General features: G+C 49.2%; 1 protein-coding gene across 4 annotated transcripts in view; it reads left to right on the forward strand.

Moving 5' to 3' along the window:
* The first annotated feature begins 7,064 nt into the window (after positions 1–7,064).
* RAB11FIP3 (RAB11 family interacting protein 3) overlaps positions 7,065–19,713 on the forward strand; it is a 945,045-nt gene continuing 932,396 nt past the window's right edge. For 2 of the 4 annotated variants that reach the window (XM_069646894.1, XM_069646895.1), the window contains exon 1: positions 7,070–10,578. In XM_069646894.1, coding sequence (XP_069502995.1) covers positions 9,598–10,578 — 981 coding nt within the window. In that variant the 5' untranslated portion in view covers positions 7,070–9,597. Of the gene's footprint in view, positions 10,579–19,713 lie in introns of all 4 variants that reach the window. The other 2 variants (XM_069646896.1, XM_069646893.1) reach the window with 2 other exon arrangements.

Here is a 19,713-nt window from a genome sequence, read left to right on the forward strand (position 1 = left end):
TTTCAAGGGCGAGAGGTTCGCCTGGATGGCCGTAATGTCTTCGAGAAGTTCCGCCACCTCCCTCCAGAATTCAACAACCAATGGACATGATCAATATATATGATAGGGCCCCGCAGCGGGGGCATCACATTTAGGGCAGGCACCTGTACAGTTATCCACAAATTTAGCCACTCTGGAAGGGGAGTAATGTAGTTGGTTCAAGACTTTAAACTGGATTAGCCTGAGCCCAGAGTTCATGGACACTGATCGGGTTAATTGACAGAGCCCAGCGGACCTCATCTATCTGAGTGCCTGTGTCTCGCTCCCAGACCTCCCTCATCGTGTTGAGTGAAGGGGAGTGGGCCTGCACCAGGGTGTATAGCATGGAGACCCCCTTGCTGTAACTATTTGTGGACACTATTGACCTGATACACTCATGGGACTGAGGTTCCTGTGGGAATGTTGGCCATTTTGCCGAGAAGGCTGCCCTCATCCTGTTATATTGGAGGCGTTTAAGCTGTCCCCTTCCCACCACTTCAACAAAATCCTTGAGGTCACAGAACTTCCCATCAGGGAACATGTCACGTAGTGTGAAAAGTTTGTTGGGATCCCAGGATTGCTGAAGGGCCCGATCGAACGTGGGGGAGATGCTAGAAAAGTCCCACAAGGGAACTTCCGGGTCATAGGGGGATTCCAGGCCAATCCTCTTATATATCTTGGTCCATGCATGAGTGGTCGTATATACTGGATCAAACGGGCATATGTCCCCATAGCGTGGGTTAAGGAGAATTGAACGTATGTCATTTGGCCGGAGAGAGTGTTTCTCGATCAATATGTGTGGGGCCGTGTCCTCAGGGTCAAACCAATGTTTAGCAAATTGAGCTTGCGCACATAAATAATATAACTCAAAGTCCGGTGCAGCAATACCACCCTGCGCAAAAGGTTCAACCATTTTATCCCAACCCATCCTGGCTGTCTTCCCATTCCAAATAAACAAGGAGGCAAGAGATTTAAGTTTGGCGAACAGGGCTTACCGGGCCAGACAGGGATATTATTAAAGTAGTAAAGGAGCTTGGGGAGAACCACCATCTTGAGTAACGCCACCCTCCCGTATAAGGATAGCGGAAGGTTGGCCCACAGTTGAAATTTAGTCAAAAGGGTAGACAGCAATTTCCCATGATTGTGCATGTACAACAGGTCTTTATCTCTGGCAACCAGTATCCCTAGGTACCTTACTTTAGTGGGGGCAGATCTAAATCCCTCTACTTCAGTTAGGTCTCCCGTGCCGTCCGTGAGAGGGAATATTTCAGACTTTGGTACATTAATTCTGTATCCAGAATGCTCTGAGAATTCCTGTATATCTGCCATTATGTGTTTTACATTCTCAATGGGGTCTCGAACATATAGCAGGGTGTCGTCTGCATATAACAAAATTATCTGAGGAGGGCCGGACATCCTGAGCCCTCTATGTGCGTGGTGTTGACGTATGTATTCTGCCATTGGTTCGATAATCGGAGCAAAAAGTATGGACGAAAAGGGGCATCCCTGCCTAGTCCCTCTATGTAGATGGAAAGCCGGGGAGAGAGTGGTGTTGGTCAAAACCTTCGCTGTCGGCTGTGTATACTGTAGACGCACACAGTTAGTGTAGTACTGACCAAGGCCAAACCGTTCTAGTACCAGAAAGAGATAGGTCCAGGACACTGAATCAAAAGCCTTGTCGGCATCTAATGCAACCACGGCCGCCTTGGCATCTGGGTCTATTTGTGCCATGACATTAAATAGGCGCCTCAAATTGAGAGCAGTAGACCGAGCTGGAATAAAGCCCGCCTGATCGGGGTGGACTAGGATCGGCATGTACGGGAGAAGTCTGGTGGCCAGCACATTTGCAAAAATGTTTGCATCGGTGTTAATTAAGGATAGGGGTCTATAGGACGCCATGTCTTGTGCCGGTCTGCGAGGTTTCAGGAGGACAGTGATAATCGCCTCTCGCATCGATTCCGGAAGCACCCGCAGGCCCATCGCCTCCTCCCATACTTTTAACAGTATCGGGGACAGTTCATCACTGAACTCTTTATATAATTCCGCAGGTAGGCCATCATAGCCAGGGGAGAGACCGTTCGATAAAGCTTTTATGGACTCCACAATCTCTTCCACAGTGATTGGCCCATCCAATGCACTTCGGGTCTCAGCAGTTAATGTGGGAAGGTCGAGGTTGTCCAAATATCGGAATGTATCCTCTTTGTTTTTTTGATCGTGGTTGGAATAGAGGGAGGAATAAAACTCCATGAATGCGGAGTTGATGTCCTGTTCTCCATTCACCAGTGTTCCATTAGGGGTCTGTATACTAGGGATCGGATTATGGTGCCTATCAGTTCTAAGCATGTTGACGAGGAATCTCCCAGCATTATTACTTTCCCCATATCGTCGGGCTTTGGCTGGTGCGGCCTTATACAGGACCTCTCTATGGGCTAACTTATGGAATTCTCCCAATGTAGTGTGAAGTTGCGAAAGGGTTTCCTTGTTCTGTGTAACACTATATTCAGTCTGTAATAAGTCAAGCTTAACCTCAGTCGCGCCCAATTCCTCCTGTACCGACTTCAACATACCTGTTGACTTACCCAGGATGGCTCCCCGGACCCAGACCTTAAATGCGTCCCACAGGATCGCATAAGTGGAAACCGAACCCTCATTTAACCCCAGAAACTCTGCAATCTCGGTATGTAGCGACTCACATATGTTAGGGTCTCTTAGGATTGTGGGGGGCATCCTCCATCTTCTCGCCGGCGGGGAAACGTCACTCAAGTTGATATCAAGTGTTATCGGCGAGTGATCCGATAGGGTACGAGGATGTATATCGCATCGAGAGACCGCCCCAGCTAGGGATTGACTAATGATCCAGTAGTCAATGCGCGAATGAGAATCGTGCACCGACGAATAGAAAGTGTATTTCCTCTCACTTGGATGTAATGCACGCCATGTGTCAAACATCCCCATCTGTTCCATCAATTGTTTAACAACAAGTGCGGCCCTGGAGGGAGTCCTGGGGACCGTCGACGAGCGATCCAGGGATTGGTCCAGTATCATATTGAAATCGCCACCCCAGAATATTCGCGCCTCCCCAGATGGAGTTAGCATATCCATTATTGTACAGTAGAACTGTGGGTCGTCTAGGTTGGGACCATATGTATTTACCAGGATCGTCTGATACCCCGCCAATTCCCCCGACACCAGCACGTATCTACCCTGTGGGTCTATTTTACTGGATTGGTATTTAAAGCAGAGCCTGGGGTGTATAAGAGTCAGTTCACCCCTGGATTGTGTTGAGTAATCTGTGTAATACCTGTGGGGCCCCACCTCGGCAAAAATGTAACATTGACCTGCCCAAGCACACGTGTCTCCTGCAGAAACAGAATCTGAGGGTTATGGCGTGCCACATACGCTGAGATTTTCCTTGCTTTGATCGGGTTATTTAATGCCCGGATATTCCAGGAAAGGAGCTTAATGTCCAAACCCTTATTAACCCGTGTCATGTTCGTACCACAAACTGGGTGGATGTCCACACTCCCGCCCCTTCCGTGAGAAAAATGGAAGTCTTGCTGCAGAACTGCTCTCTGATTTAATCATAACAACTCTGAATGTGAGTTCCCCCAACAAACCCGGCATATCATCCGGCCCAACCATACCTCTATTCCGCCCCCAACCCCCACCCGCATCATCAACCCCAACTGGACGATGTACCCCTAGAACCATAACCTAGGAACACTCCTGTTGGTATGAGCCTCACTCACATGGCCTCCTCCAACCCAAGCGATCTGCACAGCTTCATTTAAACAAACATTAATATTCAGGGCCGCCCAACAGCCAACGGATTAAAGCATTATAGCAGTGTGGCATCAAGGAAGATGCATCAACCCTCGGGGCTGTCGGGTTCCGCTGCACCCCGGGGTGGCAGATTGTGGTTCCCAGCCCGGTCCCGGGCCGGCAAAGGGATGGAGGCCTCAACGTACAACATGGCGTCAGTTGGATTTTCAAAGAAATGAGCCCGGCCACCATGCTGTATTCTCATTTTCGCCGGATAGACAAGGGAGTATGGGACCTGGCGAAGCCTCAGTTGCCTCTTGACGGGTTCATAAGATCTTGTCAACGTTTGGACATTCGTGGAAAAGTCTCGATATATATGTATCCTGTTGTTATCATATAATAAAGTGCCCTTTTCCCTGGATATTCCCAGGATAGCGTCTCTGTCCCTGTAGTTGAGAAGACGGGCAATTATTGTGCGAGGCGGCGCTCCGGGTTTGGGCGGAGGTGCTGATGTACGGTGTGCTCGCTCCACAAGGAAGTGGTCCGAGAATGAATCCGGCCCAGGAGTTCTTTCAAAAGGGCTTCTACTTGGCGTTCCATGGATCCCTTACCAAAGGTTTCGGCCACCCCGACCAGACGGATGTTATTCCTCCTAGAGCGAGATTCCAAATCCTCGCATTTATCAAGGGTTTTCCGGAGGTCCCCCTTCAGTTGGGCAATTTCGCGGCCATGTTGTGCTATCGAGTCTTCATTGGTAGCGATTCTGCCCTCGGCCTTAGTAATGCGAGCGCTCTCCTTGTCCACCCTCGCCTTTAAGGAACTGATTGTTGCCATTATTTCATCCAATTTTGTGTTCACCGCCAGAAAGCCATTCTGGACCATAGCCATCAGTCTATCCACCCTCTCCTCCATTGGCAATTTGGGTGGACTAACTGCCTGCTGCGACGGGGGCTCTGCGAACCCGCTAGGCTGGGCACTAGCAAAGGAGTCCATTGGGCCGGTTTTCTTGGAGCGTACTCCCTTCTGCTCGTGGCGGCCCATATGCAGAGGAAGACGGGCCTGGTTCTCTAATACCTCCAGTGTCCCTTATATCCACGTGTCTTAGAGGCGCTATATAGGGCTGGCGGCGTATCCGAGCTCAGTCGTCGCGTGGTAGGGGCTCGGAAAGTGTTAATATAGGAGGGTTGATCTAGTGTGATCAGGAAGCAATCGGGCCGCAAGGCCTGGTGATGATTGACTCTAGTAAAACAAGGTGTTAGTGGCACCAGCAAGGAGGACTTGTGGGTACAGTGTAGGAGGGTGATAACCAGTCTCTCAGGATCAAGCGGTACTGTATGTGGTGTAGCCCACCACAGATCAATAGAGGCAGCTGGACATAGCCACCTAGTTCAGCCACAGGGTTAGTGTTATGGTGCCCCAGTCCAGGGTCCCAGCCACTTAAGGCCTTGTGTTGTCACCAGGAGAACAGCCCAAGGTTCACGTCGTAGCTCGCAGGCCTGCACCCTCAGTTGTTTCGCCGTATAAGCGGCTTCAAACAATGCCTCACACCCCCAATAGAAGCCACCGACCGGGGGAAGCCGCATCCGATGTATTTATCCCCTCCAAAGCCAGCTCCCCGTGAGGCGTGAACCTCCCTCACAGGCTGCCCCACTCGATCTTACTTGTGTTGTGGCAGGGTCCCTCGGGGGAGGGGGCGTCCCGTTCAGCAGGAGACACCAGGCAGCGCCGTGGATGGTTTCCGTGGGATCCGGGCCCCGCGCAGCCCCCACGGAGATCGGGGGGCGGCCACCCGGCAGGACCAACGGGCGGCTCAGCAGCGGTCCGCGGAGTGCGGCGCAGCGGTCGTCCTCACCGCACACGGCCGCCGACGGAGCTCACCACGGCCCCAGTCTCCAACCCGCGGGGCCGCGGATCGATACCAGCCGGGAGCCCCCGCAGTCGCTGAGCCCTGCCAGGTCCACACGTCGCTCTGATCCGCCGGTCACAGCGCTCTGTTCGTCTCCAGGACGTGTTGCTGCATACAGCCCCCCCCGCGTGGCTCAGAGGGGAAGTCGCACGGAGCCCGCAAGCAGCCACCGTCCTTGCCTCAGTCCGCCGGATCTTCAGTGTGGCTTATCTGCCGCACGGTTCAGCACACCAGCCCCAGAATCAGCCAGAAGGAGCCCGCAACTGTCCGCCACACAACGTTGTGTTTTGTTTACTTCAAGGGCAGCCCCAAATCAGGATGATCAACTGCAAGGATTCATGGAAGCCGGAGCTCAGGGATCAGTCGGCCATCTTCGTTGTGCTCAACAGCGCTCCCCAACCCTTATTCTCGGCATGTATGCAATATTGATGTGTGCAGATCTGAAAAGATAGGGCTCTCTCTGGTATGTATGATATATATATATATATATATAAATATATATATATATATATATATATATATATGAAAAGGAGAGGGCGGACTGTAGCACAGTCCAAAATGCAGCGGCGCTCTGGCAAATATGAAAAGCAATGTACCGATTTAATCCCCAGGCATCCTTGCTGTGCAGAAAGGTCCTTTATTAATGCATTATCGATGGGCAAGAGGGAAGCAGCGAAAGCAAGAAAAAACAATCAGCGAGTTTCACCCTAAACGGGCTTTGTCGGGTTGAGATGTCTAGAGCAGATGTGAACTACAGGTTGGTAATGTAAATTGTGTGATTGTGTTGTCTCTTGGAGTAGAATTTAAAGAGTTTAGGGAGCTGTGTTCATACATCTGCGGTGGGCTAGAGTACTATTGAGGGAAATTTAGTGTAGACACGTCTTCGGTGGTGTGATAGGAGAGTTGTGTTCACAGATGTGTTGTTAGGTGGGATGTAGAATTATTTTCAGCTGGTTACTGTTAACATACTGCAGTTATGTAAGGGAGCCAAGGACCAAATGATAGTTACACAGGAGCAAAGGACCAGCTGGTTGATGGACTAGAGTAGCAAACAATACGCTTTTATAAATCCCATACCTGCAAGAAATTGAAACAAGAGACATTATCAGAAAACATTAAATTAAAATAAAAGCTTTTGACCATGTCTGTGTTGTGCTATATATGTTTACTTATGTCATGTGCCTTACTTTTTGATCTATCCACAGTGTTTTAGATGTGCGCTTGTTTTCCTGTTAATCTGGACGGGATTCAGCTTGTTTTGGGCTTGTTTTGAAAGGACATTAGGCTTCCTTTTTTCTTCCGACTTGGCAACACGGCAGCAGAGCAGTGCACAGGAAACGCCGGCGCCCGTAAGAGACTAGCGAGCGCGCTCTAGCTGTCTGGGAAGTGTGCGTGCTGGCCCTGTGAATCTCTGTGTGGAAGTACGCGCGCCTGCCTGTGACATCACTCCATTGGTGCTGCGGCGGTTGGGCAAGAGGAGGAGGGGGGGAAGACGTTCTCCTGTGGTCTCGAGGACAAGGAAAGCAGCATCCTCATCGTTCACCGCGGGGCAAGAGGACACGGAAACAGCATCAGCCTTGTATCCCATCATTAACCGGGCGAGAAGCAAGCGATCTGCAATGGAAGCCTCGGCTTTCTGCCGGTAGAAAGCAACGCCCGCCCCCTCAGCATCCCGGCAGTCTATCCATCCCTACGCCCCGCTTCACCTGTGCAGGGAGCGGGCCGCCGTGCCGGGAGCGCGCTCTGAGGGGGGGAAACCCGAGCCCAGCATTGGACCCCCCAGCGCTGTCCATGGTACTGAAGCGAGGACGTCTCTTCGGGGATAGGAGACGTTACTTATTGAAAGACCCGATTATGTAGGGAGGGGGACATTCGCACTTAAGAGCCCACTGCTTTGCATGGGGTGAGAAGGTGAAGTGGTAGGTTGGAAGGGCGGGTTTGATATTTAACGGAGTCGTGTTGCCGAAAACAACGGGGGCTGATCGGCTGCAGGCAAAAGGTGCCGACCCCTTGTCTATTACATATTGAGGCGAGAGCACCGGGGAGCGCCATCATCTACTGCTGGATTGGGGGACGGCTATGTTCTTTTAGAAATCGTTGTGTGGATAGAGCCCTAGATCTGTATTTTCGGAGGGTAGAGCACTAGTCCACCGGGCCCCAAAGAGACTGTCATAGTCGATTTGGTATATACCGATGACAGAGCCCCTGCCCAGTAAGGTCCTTTGAAGTGAGCTGCAACCTGCAGGGCAGTAAGATTAAGGTACTCGGTCCTACATCTAAGCAGGAGAAAGGTATGAGAAAGTCGGGCTCCTCAAGGAATAATGTGGGCACAGAAATCCGATTCGTTGCGGAGATTTAACAACCACAAAATACCCTTCTTCAAGCAAAGCTGCACCACTGTTGACAACTGAATTCGTCCTTTGCAGAGTCTTTGTTTCCATCCACACCTTAGCTTTCTACCACTAACGAGCAAGGATACAACACTTTGGGTTTTTTGAGAAAAGTGTATAAATACACTGGCAGTCTGTGGGCAAACATTAGACCATAGAATACCGATTGGTACCAGAACTCTACACTAGGTAACCTGGACGCCCAAGCGTCTGCGCAGAGCTCATCCCATCAGCAAGCACCAGACCAGAGTACTTTGCTGTTTCTTGCTCCAGATCCAGGTGCATGGTTATCTCTTGCACCAGACCACACGTCATCATCGTTTCCATTGCCGGACCAAAGCTCTACAGAAATCTCTAGTCCTGACCAAAGCTCATCACTGATCCTTCTTCTGGACCAGCACTCGGTGCCGTTCCCTGTTCCAGACCAGAGTTCATCACAGCTCCCTGTTTCGGACCATACATTAATCGAGTCCCCTGTGCCGGACCAGAGTTTATCACAGTTTCCAATTCCAGACCAGAGTTCATCATTGATGCTAGTTCTCGGCCGAAGCTCGTTTCCTTTCCCTGCCCCGGATCAAAGTTCCTTACAGTTCCCAGTTCCGGACCAGAGTTCATCATATTTCCCATTTCCAAACCAGGGCTTATTACGATCCCTGGAACCTGACCAGGGCTTGTCTCAATCACCAGAGCAGAGTTTAACAGAATGTGAAGAACCTGACCAAAGCTTGTGTCACTTTCCAGAGCCTGATCAGAGTGCATCACAATTCCCAGAGTTCATCCACAGCATATTAGGTTTCCCCTCCTACCAGATTTCTTCTGAGTTCCCAGTGCCTGACCAGAGCTCTTCACAGTCATCAACGCGTTATCGAAGCACATTACAGTTTGCGAATCCCGACCAAAGTTCAGAAGTCCGAAGTCTTGATCAGAGCCCATTGCAATCCACTCCTGACCAAAGCTCACAATTGCCAACAACTGACCAAAGCTTATTGCAGTTCCCGTATCCTGACCAAAGTTCAGCTACTATCCCCCCTGATCAGGTGTCCTCACTATTTACACAATTCCCAGAGCCTGATCAAAGCTTGTTGCCTTTCCAAGCTCCAGACCAGAGCTCATCCCACTACGACCGCAGCTTTCCTCAAGGCAGAATCCGACATCCTTTCCTTGCACCGCCGTATCACTCTCCCAAGATCACTACTACTTTCGGAATTGCACGTTGAGGAATCTTTTGAACTTTGCTGCAGTTTTCTGCTATATTTTTAGGAACCTGTTTTTCGTACATCAAAACCAGGAATGGATTCTTTCTTGGTGCCTGCTCTGCAATGAATGCAAAGGATCAGAGAATGACCGCGTTGTGCGCCTCATCTTTTTTCATGCTGGAATTGCCTGAGGAAAATGCAACTAAGAGCAGATTGGTCTTTCTTATGTTGAAGGTTTTGCGTTGGTGCATTTTGCAAAGTTATGATGGCCATGTCAAAGTAACACATTAGCATTGTGTTCTGGCGAGTTTTCTTTGTGGAACTGATGAAAATGGAGGCGGATCTGTTAAGAACTCTATCAGAACCCTGTACAAAAAGTGGGTTGGATCCTGGGGGGCAGACGTTTGGCAAATTGTTGTTACCAGAGCAGAATGGAAAATATTTCATCATGGAGTTGAAGAAACGAACAGATCCTTTAAGTAGTGGTCAGGAGGACCCTCCTGGAGAGCCCAGGCTACTATTGACGCACAGTGAGCTCCCACCTCTCCTGGAGAAAGCTAGTCAGAATAGAGTGGGGGACCAAGACCCCCTCACCGAAGGTCCTATTGAATATTTATGCCGGCTGGATGAGAGCCATATTGGCACACATCAGATATATCATGATTTAGGGCATGGTGATGACCGCCTAGCAGCCTTGCCTAATCTCATTGAGGAAGATGAGCCGTGGGAATCAAATTTCGACTTTGATGGACTGGATCCATTTGCTGCTGAAACTTGCAGCAGTTTAATTACAGATGGGGAATTGTTGGTGAACTTGTCAGATTCTCCTGATCCTACTGATGGTGATTCAAAACCCACAGCTGTAAACAGGCATCTGGTCGATCTGGAATCCCTGCAAGGGGCAATTGACCTGTTCCACGTAGGCCCCCAAGAAGATCTCAGTGAATCCCATCCTTCAGCACTAGCACATTCTTTGGCTTGTGATAACACACATGTGGGGTGCACGCAGAGCCCCTCTGTGTGTGCTGAGGAAGTATGCTACCCTCCACTAAGCAATGAAGAACTGTTTCCTCCTGACAGCGATGATATCCCCAGTTGTGTTGTGAATTTACCCCCTAAACAAAACCGGAACCTGGAGCCCATAGATGATCTCCTTCAGAGTGACACTGTCCAGGTCGATCCACAGTCCTTTGGAAATGAGACTGCTCGCCTCCGCGCAGTGTTTGATGCCCTGGACCAAGATGGGGATGGATTTGTCAGCATAGAAGAGTTTCTACAATTTGCAACTGCCTACGGAGCTGAACAGGTAAGTGATTAATCTGTATTACTGTATTAATAAATTGCAAGTGCTTATGAATAGTAATGTTTTCCTTGCCTTCTATACGTTTGTAAGATTATATTCTCGTGTGAAAAGTATCCCAGGTTGTTTTTTTTTCACCCCACTCCTCCTCCTTCCTATGTAAGCTTGCATCATACACTTTCCTTCATTCACTTTGGCTGTGACATCTTACCTGCTCTTGCCTTGGCCGTGCCTGCTTTCTTGGGGACTCCTTCTACTCTTTCTGCATCTGGAAAAAGCATAGTTGTTTTTATTGACGGGCGCCTCGTCTTCCAGCAACAACAGATTAATACAATCTCATTTGCAATTGCATATCCTCATACATCTAGCCCTCCTGAACATGTCTCACAGAGTGCATGCCACTTCAGCAATGATCCTCTCATGCCTACACTACTGTGACAGTCTCTACTTGCGTCTCCCCAAACGCCCAATTCACCCACTCCATGTGATCCAGAAAAAAGCTGCCCAACTGGCACTGGGCCTCCGCTCGCTGTCTTACATTAGCTTTACGTGTCTGTGTGCATTAAAGTCAAAACTCTGCATGCTGCACTAAGTCCTCTGGAACTGTGCACCAAAGCGTCCTCATCCTGAAAACCAAGAAGTTTTGTCCGACAAGACGCATGAGATCCTCCTCGTCACACAGCGAGGGAAACACTAGGCAAAACCAGGGCTTTGGCCTGGATTGCCCACCCCTGCCCCCACACTCCCAGGGGATTTATAAGATGAAGATCGCCTCTACTTTAGGAAAAACTGAATTTAGGAAAAACTGAAGATCTCCCTCGTCATGAAGTCTTTCATGCGTCTATCTTGATGCGCCTCATACTGAATTGGGACGATCGTGCGCCTTTGTTTCATCCCTTTCCCTGGCCCGGACTTCAATCACAATGTTAATGTGGTTTTGTCTGGCCCTTGTGTCTGTTATTTGCTTAATGCAATGCTTAGTTTGCATGCGTTGCATGTAATGCTTTTATGATCTTCTCAACATCTGTATTGCCTACTTCTGCGCTTGCCTGTTCTTGTCCACCACCCCTACCCTTTACTCCGGTGGTGCTACAACCTGCAGTTGGCGCTTAATAAATTGATAAAGACTGCTGGTAAGAGAATGTGAGGATAGACTGTGTACGCAATCAATATTGGGCCACCTCATGCATGTTTCAGATAGCAGCATTCCCAGTCGTATTGGGAAGGTAAATATTGTTTTAGGAACTATAATGTTCGACAAACTTGGTAGAATGACATTTGCTGGGGTTTTCTGGAGTGGACCTGGTGTATTAAAGTGTTGAAGACTTTACTGGTCTGTTTTAAACGTCAGCTGTACTTTAAGAGGTAAGACTATTAATTATTGGTTAACCGCAGGCCTCGCTACGTTCTATAGCGTTTTTTATCATGTCTGTGCTTCGAGGAACCTGAAAGTATGGCAGTCATGGAAAGGCCTAGCAGTTCATGTGGAAATGTCAAATGCATTTATTTGTGGGAGGGTTGTGTCAGATGTGTGTGACTTACTTTAGTACGTCGTTGGCCCCTCTGATATGTATTTGCTTGGGGCTGGACATTCTCGTCATGTTTGAGCAGCTCAACATGTTCTCTCCCTTCTTGGACGGGATTGTGCGTTCCGTTCCATACCACGACTGGTCAACTATCATGCTTTTGTATCCTGCATTTATTGTTCCTGTTAATTGCTGCTCCATTTAACGACACCTTCTAATATATGTATTCTCGTTTTGTATGTCTACAGTTTTACAAGCCTTTGCTTTTCTCGGTGGGGCTCGGGGTTGGAGGAGGGAGATGAGTGTCGATTTATGTTGTGTTGAAGTGATACTAAAGAGCTGCATATCAAGTGTGGTAAAATCCTAGCAGGGAAATGCCAATAGAACCAGGGGTGGACATGGCTTTGGAACATTTGCAGACTGCCATGGCCGTTTGAGAGTACTGTTCGTTTGGGAAAGTTCCCCCCCACTTCACCTGCGACTGACTGCTATTACACCTGTTTTATGCACAATAACGGACACAGGCCGCAAAGGTGGACACACACAGGTCTCTTCTCACCATACTTTATTTTCTTTCTGACCTTTCTTTCCACTTTGACTCCTCCCCTTTCTCTTGCATCAAGTCTTCTCTTAAAGGAGACCATGACTTACATTGTCGCGCACGTAAGACCTCCCCCTCATAAATCTCCTTACGTCCATCTTACATTTCCTCAATGAATCTGACCGGTCTTTTAATACACCTTGATGGCCGGCCACCGCCCCTTTGCTTGCCAGGTGGTTGTTTGTGATTTTCCGGCTCATCTCTTCTCCATTCACCACTGGTTGTCTCTTAACTGGCCTGCTCCCTGCTTCTTTCTCTCTTCCCTTCTTCCTCTGTATCTTTGACATGGTGTTTGAAGAAAGATGTATTCTTTGGTAACTTATTTCCTCTTGTTTTGGGCAGTTATCGTCCCTTTAATCTCGGTTACACGCAGTGATATCTCCTCTACCGGGAATCAGTCTTCCTCTGCATCCTCGGTTTCATCAGCATCTCATCCCCTTCATTGTACACCTTGATTTTCACTCCTCATTTCTATTCAGTCCACTCCTTGGCTTGGTCTTTCACTCTGGCGTGACTCCTTTGAGGTCGAGCTTCCAAGGTTCCAGGTCTTCCCCCACTTGTTCGGGGTATCCTCGACTTGGCTCGATATGCCACCATTAGTTCCCCAGGAGTTCTCTTCCTGTTGCACTGTGCAGCGTGTTCCTATAGTGCCGCAGCATCTCACACTTTGCTTGCTTTACGTGCATCCTCTCGATCATGGCTTTTTGAATCGTTCTCTTAATGGATGGCATGAATCTCTCGGCCATACCATTGGTCTGTGGCCAAAGGGGGGTAGCTTTCTGGTGTATGAACCCCAAGTTGCTCGCAAATCAGTGAAACTCTTGGTTGTTAACGGGGGACAATTGTCTGTCTTTACCGTGTGGGGAATGCCCCATTCGCTGAAGAACTCATCAATTACACCTGCGCAAACACTGTGGTGCTTATTTTCTTCACTATTGGAAATCTTCAAAACTCATCCATCATCACCAGCAAGTAATCACCTGTTTCCGTCAGTCCATAAAAATCCATGGCGACTCTGTACCAATTTATTCGGGAATGCCTCTTGCAGTGGTGAGGGGGGTCTCCCCTTGCATTGCACTTGCATGGGAAACATCTTTTCACTGCTTCTTCCAGCATCTCATCCATGAAGGGGAACCACACAGTTTGTCGTAATAATTTCTTTGTGGCATCTACCCCCATATGCCTTTCATGCGCTGTCTGTACCAAGTTTCTCCTGAGTGCCGTTGGTATCACTAGCCAACACCCCCATAGCAGGGTCTGCTGGCCAGAAACTGCTAGCTGTGCATGGATTTTAGCCTGCCTCTCCATCTCTCTCCTGTTGGTGTCTCTATGGCGCTGTAGATGTCGCTTGTCCTTCCACTTGTTGGTGTTGGTCATTTCATTGGCCATTGCTATCAACCGGGTCCTCTTCTGACGCTTCTGCGAATTCTTCTAGCGTCAGTGCTGGTTGTAGGGCATTTTCTGTGATGTAATATAGGTATTCTGCATCCCCTTTTCTCAGCCGTGGCTGACGCTGTTCTGGGTGGTGTGAGATGTAGTCAGCTGGGTTGCTCTGTCCGCCAGGTCTATGTATAATCTAGTAGTCATAATCCATCTCTCAATGCGTGGGGCAGCTTTGTCCTTGGGTTGCCAAATAAGGACAATCAAGCCTGGTGGTCCGTCACCCATGTGAAGTTCTTCGCAATGACAAAATGGTGGAAGTACTCCCACGCCCAGATGGCAGCAAGGCTCTTCTGCCTTGGAGTACGCCCTTTCCGTGTGTGTCAAGGCCCTGCTGGCATATGCCACAACGTGGCTCAATGGTGAGTTTACTTCTTCCCTCTGCGCCAGGATGGCACCTAGGACAACTGGGCTGGTGTCAACCAATATTTTGGTGAGCCAGGCTGGGTCAAAGTATGCTTAATTCCTGGCATTGGCTAGTTCCTCTTTTTTTCTGGTCGAAAGCTTGCTGGCACGCCAGAGACCAGTGGAATAGCTCCTCCTTCCATAGCAGCCATTGTAGGGGATCTGTGGTGATGGTACACTTGGGAAGATAGCGGGTGCAATATCCCACCATCCCCAGAAACAACCTTACTTCCCCCTCCCCCACCTGCGTGGGAGCGGAGAGTTCTTCAGTGGTGCAGACTTTCTTAGGGTCAGGTTGCACACCTGGCTCGAGAACATGTGACCATAAAACATGAGCTTGTTCTTATTGTTGCATTTACCATAGTCAAGCGTGAAGCCCGCCATGCTCAGAGTCTCAAATTGGGCCAGCAGGGTTGAATCGTGTTCCTCCTGAGAAGTACCGTAGACCAGAATGTCCTCACAATAGTTGAATGCTGACGTGATGGAAAATAACAGTTGCTTGATAGCCTCCTGAAAAATGTCTGCACAGAGGAAATGCCAAAATTGAGGCATTTGTATCCGAAGAAACCCTTGTGCGTGGCAAACGTTGCTATTGATCTTGATTTGGGGTGTAGTTCCAGTTGATAAGACCCCTGGTTTAAATCTAGCTTCGAGAACTTTGTGGCTCTGTTTAGCTGCACAATCATGCCCTCTATTTTCAGACCTGGGTGTCTTTCCTTTTGTATCACTGTGTTCACTACTCTCATGTCGATACATGGTCTGATCTTGTTTCCTTCCTTTGGGACTACCACCATTGGTGAGATCCATGGTGTTGGTCCTACGGCTTTCTCTATTATTCCGTTCTCCAACAGCTGCTATAGCTCCTGTAACACTGCCTGCTGCAGGTGAAATCCGACCCTTCTGGGGTGTTGCGGTACGGGGCGCACCTTTTTGTCAATGTGCAATTGTACCACTATGCCTTGCAGTTTTCCTAGGCCACGGAACTGTTCCAGAAATGTGTCTCGTATTACTTCTTTTTGACATTGTCGTCCCCACCGTTCAGGCGATGACCCCCAGTGCACTTCACCACCTCATTTTCTTGGTAGTGAACATCAATCAGCCCTAGTTCTTTCGCAGTCCGGTAACTGAGCAAACACCTTCCGCTGACAGGGCTTCTGAAGACATGTATGGTGGTGGTTGTTGACCTTCCCTTGTTTGACAACGTGCCCTGGAACTGTCCAATTGATGGTAAAAGTGTGCTACCACCCCATTGAAAAATGCTCACCTTCGACTGTGATAAACTACTCTTAACGCCAATCTGTAAGAACTCCCGCTCCCCCATGTTGTTGACAGTTGCACCCATGTCAATCGGGGAAACAGTGTGTCGCTCCGATCATCTCAACCATGACTTTTGATGCTCCCACTGCTTCCTATTCTCCATGCATCAAGTTCACAAACTCCTCCTATGCCCTCTGGGTATATGTCCAGTCCAACGTCTTCTTACCCCTGGTAGGAATCTCCTGGGTAGTCGTCCTGCTCTGGATAGCACATATATTGCAATGTCTGTTCCCCATGTTGCATTTCTCCGTTATCCAGGCCTTGTTCCATTGCTCTCATCATCCACCATGGCATCGTGCATATGTCTGCACGGCCCTCATGACGCCTTCAGTGGTTGTCCGGTCGGTGCCCTCTATGTCGTTTGCTCAGGCAATCTCATTTCCGGGAAAGGCCTCCCCTCTCTGCACACGGTGTGATAGTGTCCTTCTCTTCCACATTTGGCGGCCCTTTGGTTTATCGCGGGGCACATCCCGAGTGCGGAAACGCCAACCCACATCTTAAGCCTGGGCCCCAACATCATTTGCTGGTATCCTTCTCTGAGCGATCCTCTCATCGTGGAAGGGATGCTAGGTGGTTCTCTTGACATGTCTGTGTCAGAATCAATTGCTACCACGTCACGTCTTTGTCATTGATGTCGCTTGAATCTCCACTCTCTCGTGTACCCTCGCCAGCTAAATCACCTTGTCGATCGGGAGTGGGTTCTTCAATAGCTGCTTTCGGAAGGTGGAGGACGTGCACCCTTCTATCACGCTTAACCAGAAAGCTTCGTCCAAAAAACAAGCCAACTGGCAATGGACCAGTTTCTGTCTGAGCCTGGTTATAAACTCATCAATAGTCTTGTGCTGCTGTTGCAAGCACTGGTTAAAGACATATCTTTCGTAGTTTCGGTTGGCCTGTATGACTAGATTCTTATTTAGTGCTTCCACCAGTTCCTCAAATGACATGTTGTCCTGATCAGAGATTGTTTTAATGATTCCTTTGACTTCTTTGCCTGCCAGAGTTGTGAAAATGTTGCTGATGGCAGGCGGTTTATCCTCTCCGGCCCTGATGAAGTCGTTGAATTCTTCTACCCGCCGGAGCCCTTTGTTATGTTGGGGCTACAGCACAAATGGCGTGGGTTTCCGGAGGAATTAGGCCCTGGATTTTGTGATTCCCAGCATCTGCCAGTCTTCTGCCTAATCTGTCCTGGTCATTTGCCTATCGTATGGTGCGACAGGTGTGGGTAGTCCTGGACTTGCTAGGTGTCCCTGAAGCAGACCCCTGTCAGTAAACCACATCCCCCCCCCCTCTGGCTCTTCTCGTCACAGCGTTGTGGTGTGTGGCACAACAACTGAAAATGTCCCTCGGTAGTGCAGGCCCAGATGGGGGGGGTTGCCAGAACTCACAATGTGGCAACAGGCCTGTGGGCTCGGGTCTGTAGCATGTAGAACCCCAGGGCACAGCTAATATGTGGCAGTAAAGCTAGGCATCAATGGGTGCCAAGAAATGTGAGGTGATCCTCGTTGAGGCATGTGCGGGCTTTCACATGTACTGCAGAGTTCTGCATGAAGGCAGGCTTGGTGCCTGCGAACATGCAGGGATCCCGGACACTTTTTGGATACGGTGGGATGGTGCGCCGCAGGGATCCCGGACGTGTTTTGGATACGGTGGGATGGTGCGCCGCAGCGTGTTTGTTCACTGGGGGCCGGGGCAGCTTGATTCAGTGAGGCATCCGGACACACAGAAGACAAAGAGACAATCGGATGCTGCATAATAACTCGCAAGAAATGAATGGTCTCCCCCCATCATGCAGGTACCCAGGACACTGTGCACTACGGTGGGAGGAGCGTGCCACGGAAGGCAGCCGTTGGTAGGAATGCACACTGCAGAGTGCAGCACTCTGAAGGCCACGGGCTGTGGCGGGACACCCTGGATTGTAGCAGGATAAAGGACGCTGGATCGATAAAGCGTGCCTGTCCTGCGGCATGAGCCGTTTCCCCTTTGTCGTCAGTTGTTACACCTGTCTTATGCACAATAATGTGCACAGGCTGCAAAGGTATCACCATACTTTGTTCTCTTTCTGACCTCACTTTCCACCATGACTCCTCCCCTTTCTCTTGCATCAAGTCTTCTCTTAAAGGAGACCATGACTGACATTGTCTCGCACATAACTCCCTCAATCCTAATGTTTTTTATTGACATGGTACGAACATGACGCCTCTGTGTTTTTACGGCCTGTTGACCGATATGCATATTGTAGCGGTCAAAATAGGAAGAGTTCATGAAAAGAGAAACATACGAGTGCCCTCTATCAAATGTCAAGTAGCAAAGTTGACTTCTAAAGTTTCCATTGTAGTTGGGCAAAATGGCTCTGCAGATCTCACCACCTATATGCAAGTGCATTCTCTTGCCCCCAAGTAATGCCTGCCTCATATACTCTAATTAACCAGATTGTAAAAGTGCCTGTACGCCTCCTGTACTTTAAGTAACTGTATTGTAAAAGTGTATTGTAAGTAATTGGATTGCAACAGCGCCTCGATGCCTCTGGGCTGTTTGCGCGCTTTATAAGTGAAATAAATAAATACATACATAAATATGGAATGTCAGGAATTTGCCCTATTGGTTGCTTTGAGAGACTGTACTCGTGATCGGAGGTGTCGTGTGGTAATTGGGGATGAGTATCACTTGTTTCTTTTCCATTGTAACGTTACTCTCTCAGTCCGCCTTGGGCTACGGACAGAAAATCCACTTTGTTGCCAAATAAAGCAGGCAAGCAGTAAGCCTGGAAGTGTTTTTGTGCTGGGGAGTGGCATGCGGGTGACACGGATGGATGACAAGTGTGACAAGACAGGCAATACGGAATGTCAGTTGCAGAAATGAGGAGACTGACGACCATGATGTGAGGTGGAAAAAACTTTGGCCACAAGCTTTATTTTAGTACAAGCCATGGTGCAAAAGAAAAACCAGCCATAACATCACATAAGGATAACAATACTATATTTTGGGGACAGAGGGAACAGGTGAGCGGGGGGCCCTAATCCCAATTAGGGGCCCGCTCGAGGCTGATCCCCGCCGCCATTCATATGAAAGCTTGTGACAATTGTTTGGCCACAGCGTGTGAGCTGTGACATGTTCATAATTGCTTGTCTTTGGAGCAGGTTCATCCTGCTTTCTCTTGTCCTTTCCAAGTGAGGTGGGTAGGTGTGCGCTTGTGTGCCTTTTACTGATGTCCAACCTGACCAGGTTTAGCACTTGCGCCCTCTCTTGCTCACAGGGTGATTTTCGCTGAAGTTATGGCTCTTGATCCGTATTTCTTGATAAAACAAAACCCCGCATTGTGAAGCCATTCACCTTATCCTCCGCGGGATGTGTTCTTGGAGCCATTTTGATTTTTTGGTCATGTGTTTTGTACTTTTCCACGGATGGAGGCGTTTTAGCCTCTTGGTCCACTCTTTGGAGATGAATTTGGCACTTTCTCCACACATGATCCACTTGAGTTTTTGAAGCCCCCACGCTCCGTTTGCGGGCTAGTTGTTTCCTCGGGGGTGGGTTCTAGGAGCCTTACTAGGGTCTTCCCTGCTCCAGATCCACTTGTGCTACGAGACCCCTTCTGCGCATCAGGCTGCTTGTTTTACAGCCGGGGTGGGTTTAAAGAGCCTTACTGGGTTTTTTCCCTGCTCCCAATCCACTTGCATTGTGCGACCCCTCAGCGCTTAAAGCTGCTTGTTTTTACAGCCGGGGTGGGTTTAAAGAGCCTTACTGGGTTTTTTCCCTGCTCCCAATCCACTTGCATTGTGAGACCCCTCAGAGCTTAAAGCTGCTTGTTTTTACAGCCGGGGTGGGTTCAAAGAGCCTTACTAGGTTTTTACCCTG

This window comes from Ambystoma mexicanum, chromosome 2q (assembly GCF_040938575.1).
Source record: "Ambystoma mexicanum isolate Mex_15411 chromosome 2q, UKY_AmexF1_1, whole genome shotgun sequence".
NCBI lineage: Eukaryota > Metazoa > Chordata > Amphibia > Caudata > Ambystomatidae > Ambystoma > Ambystoma mexicanum.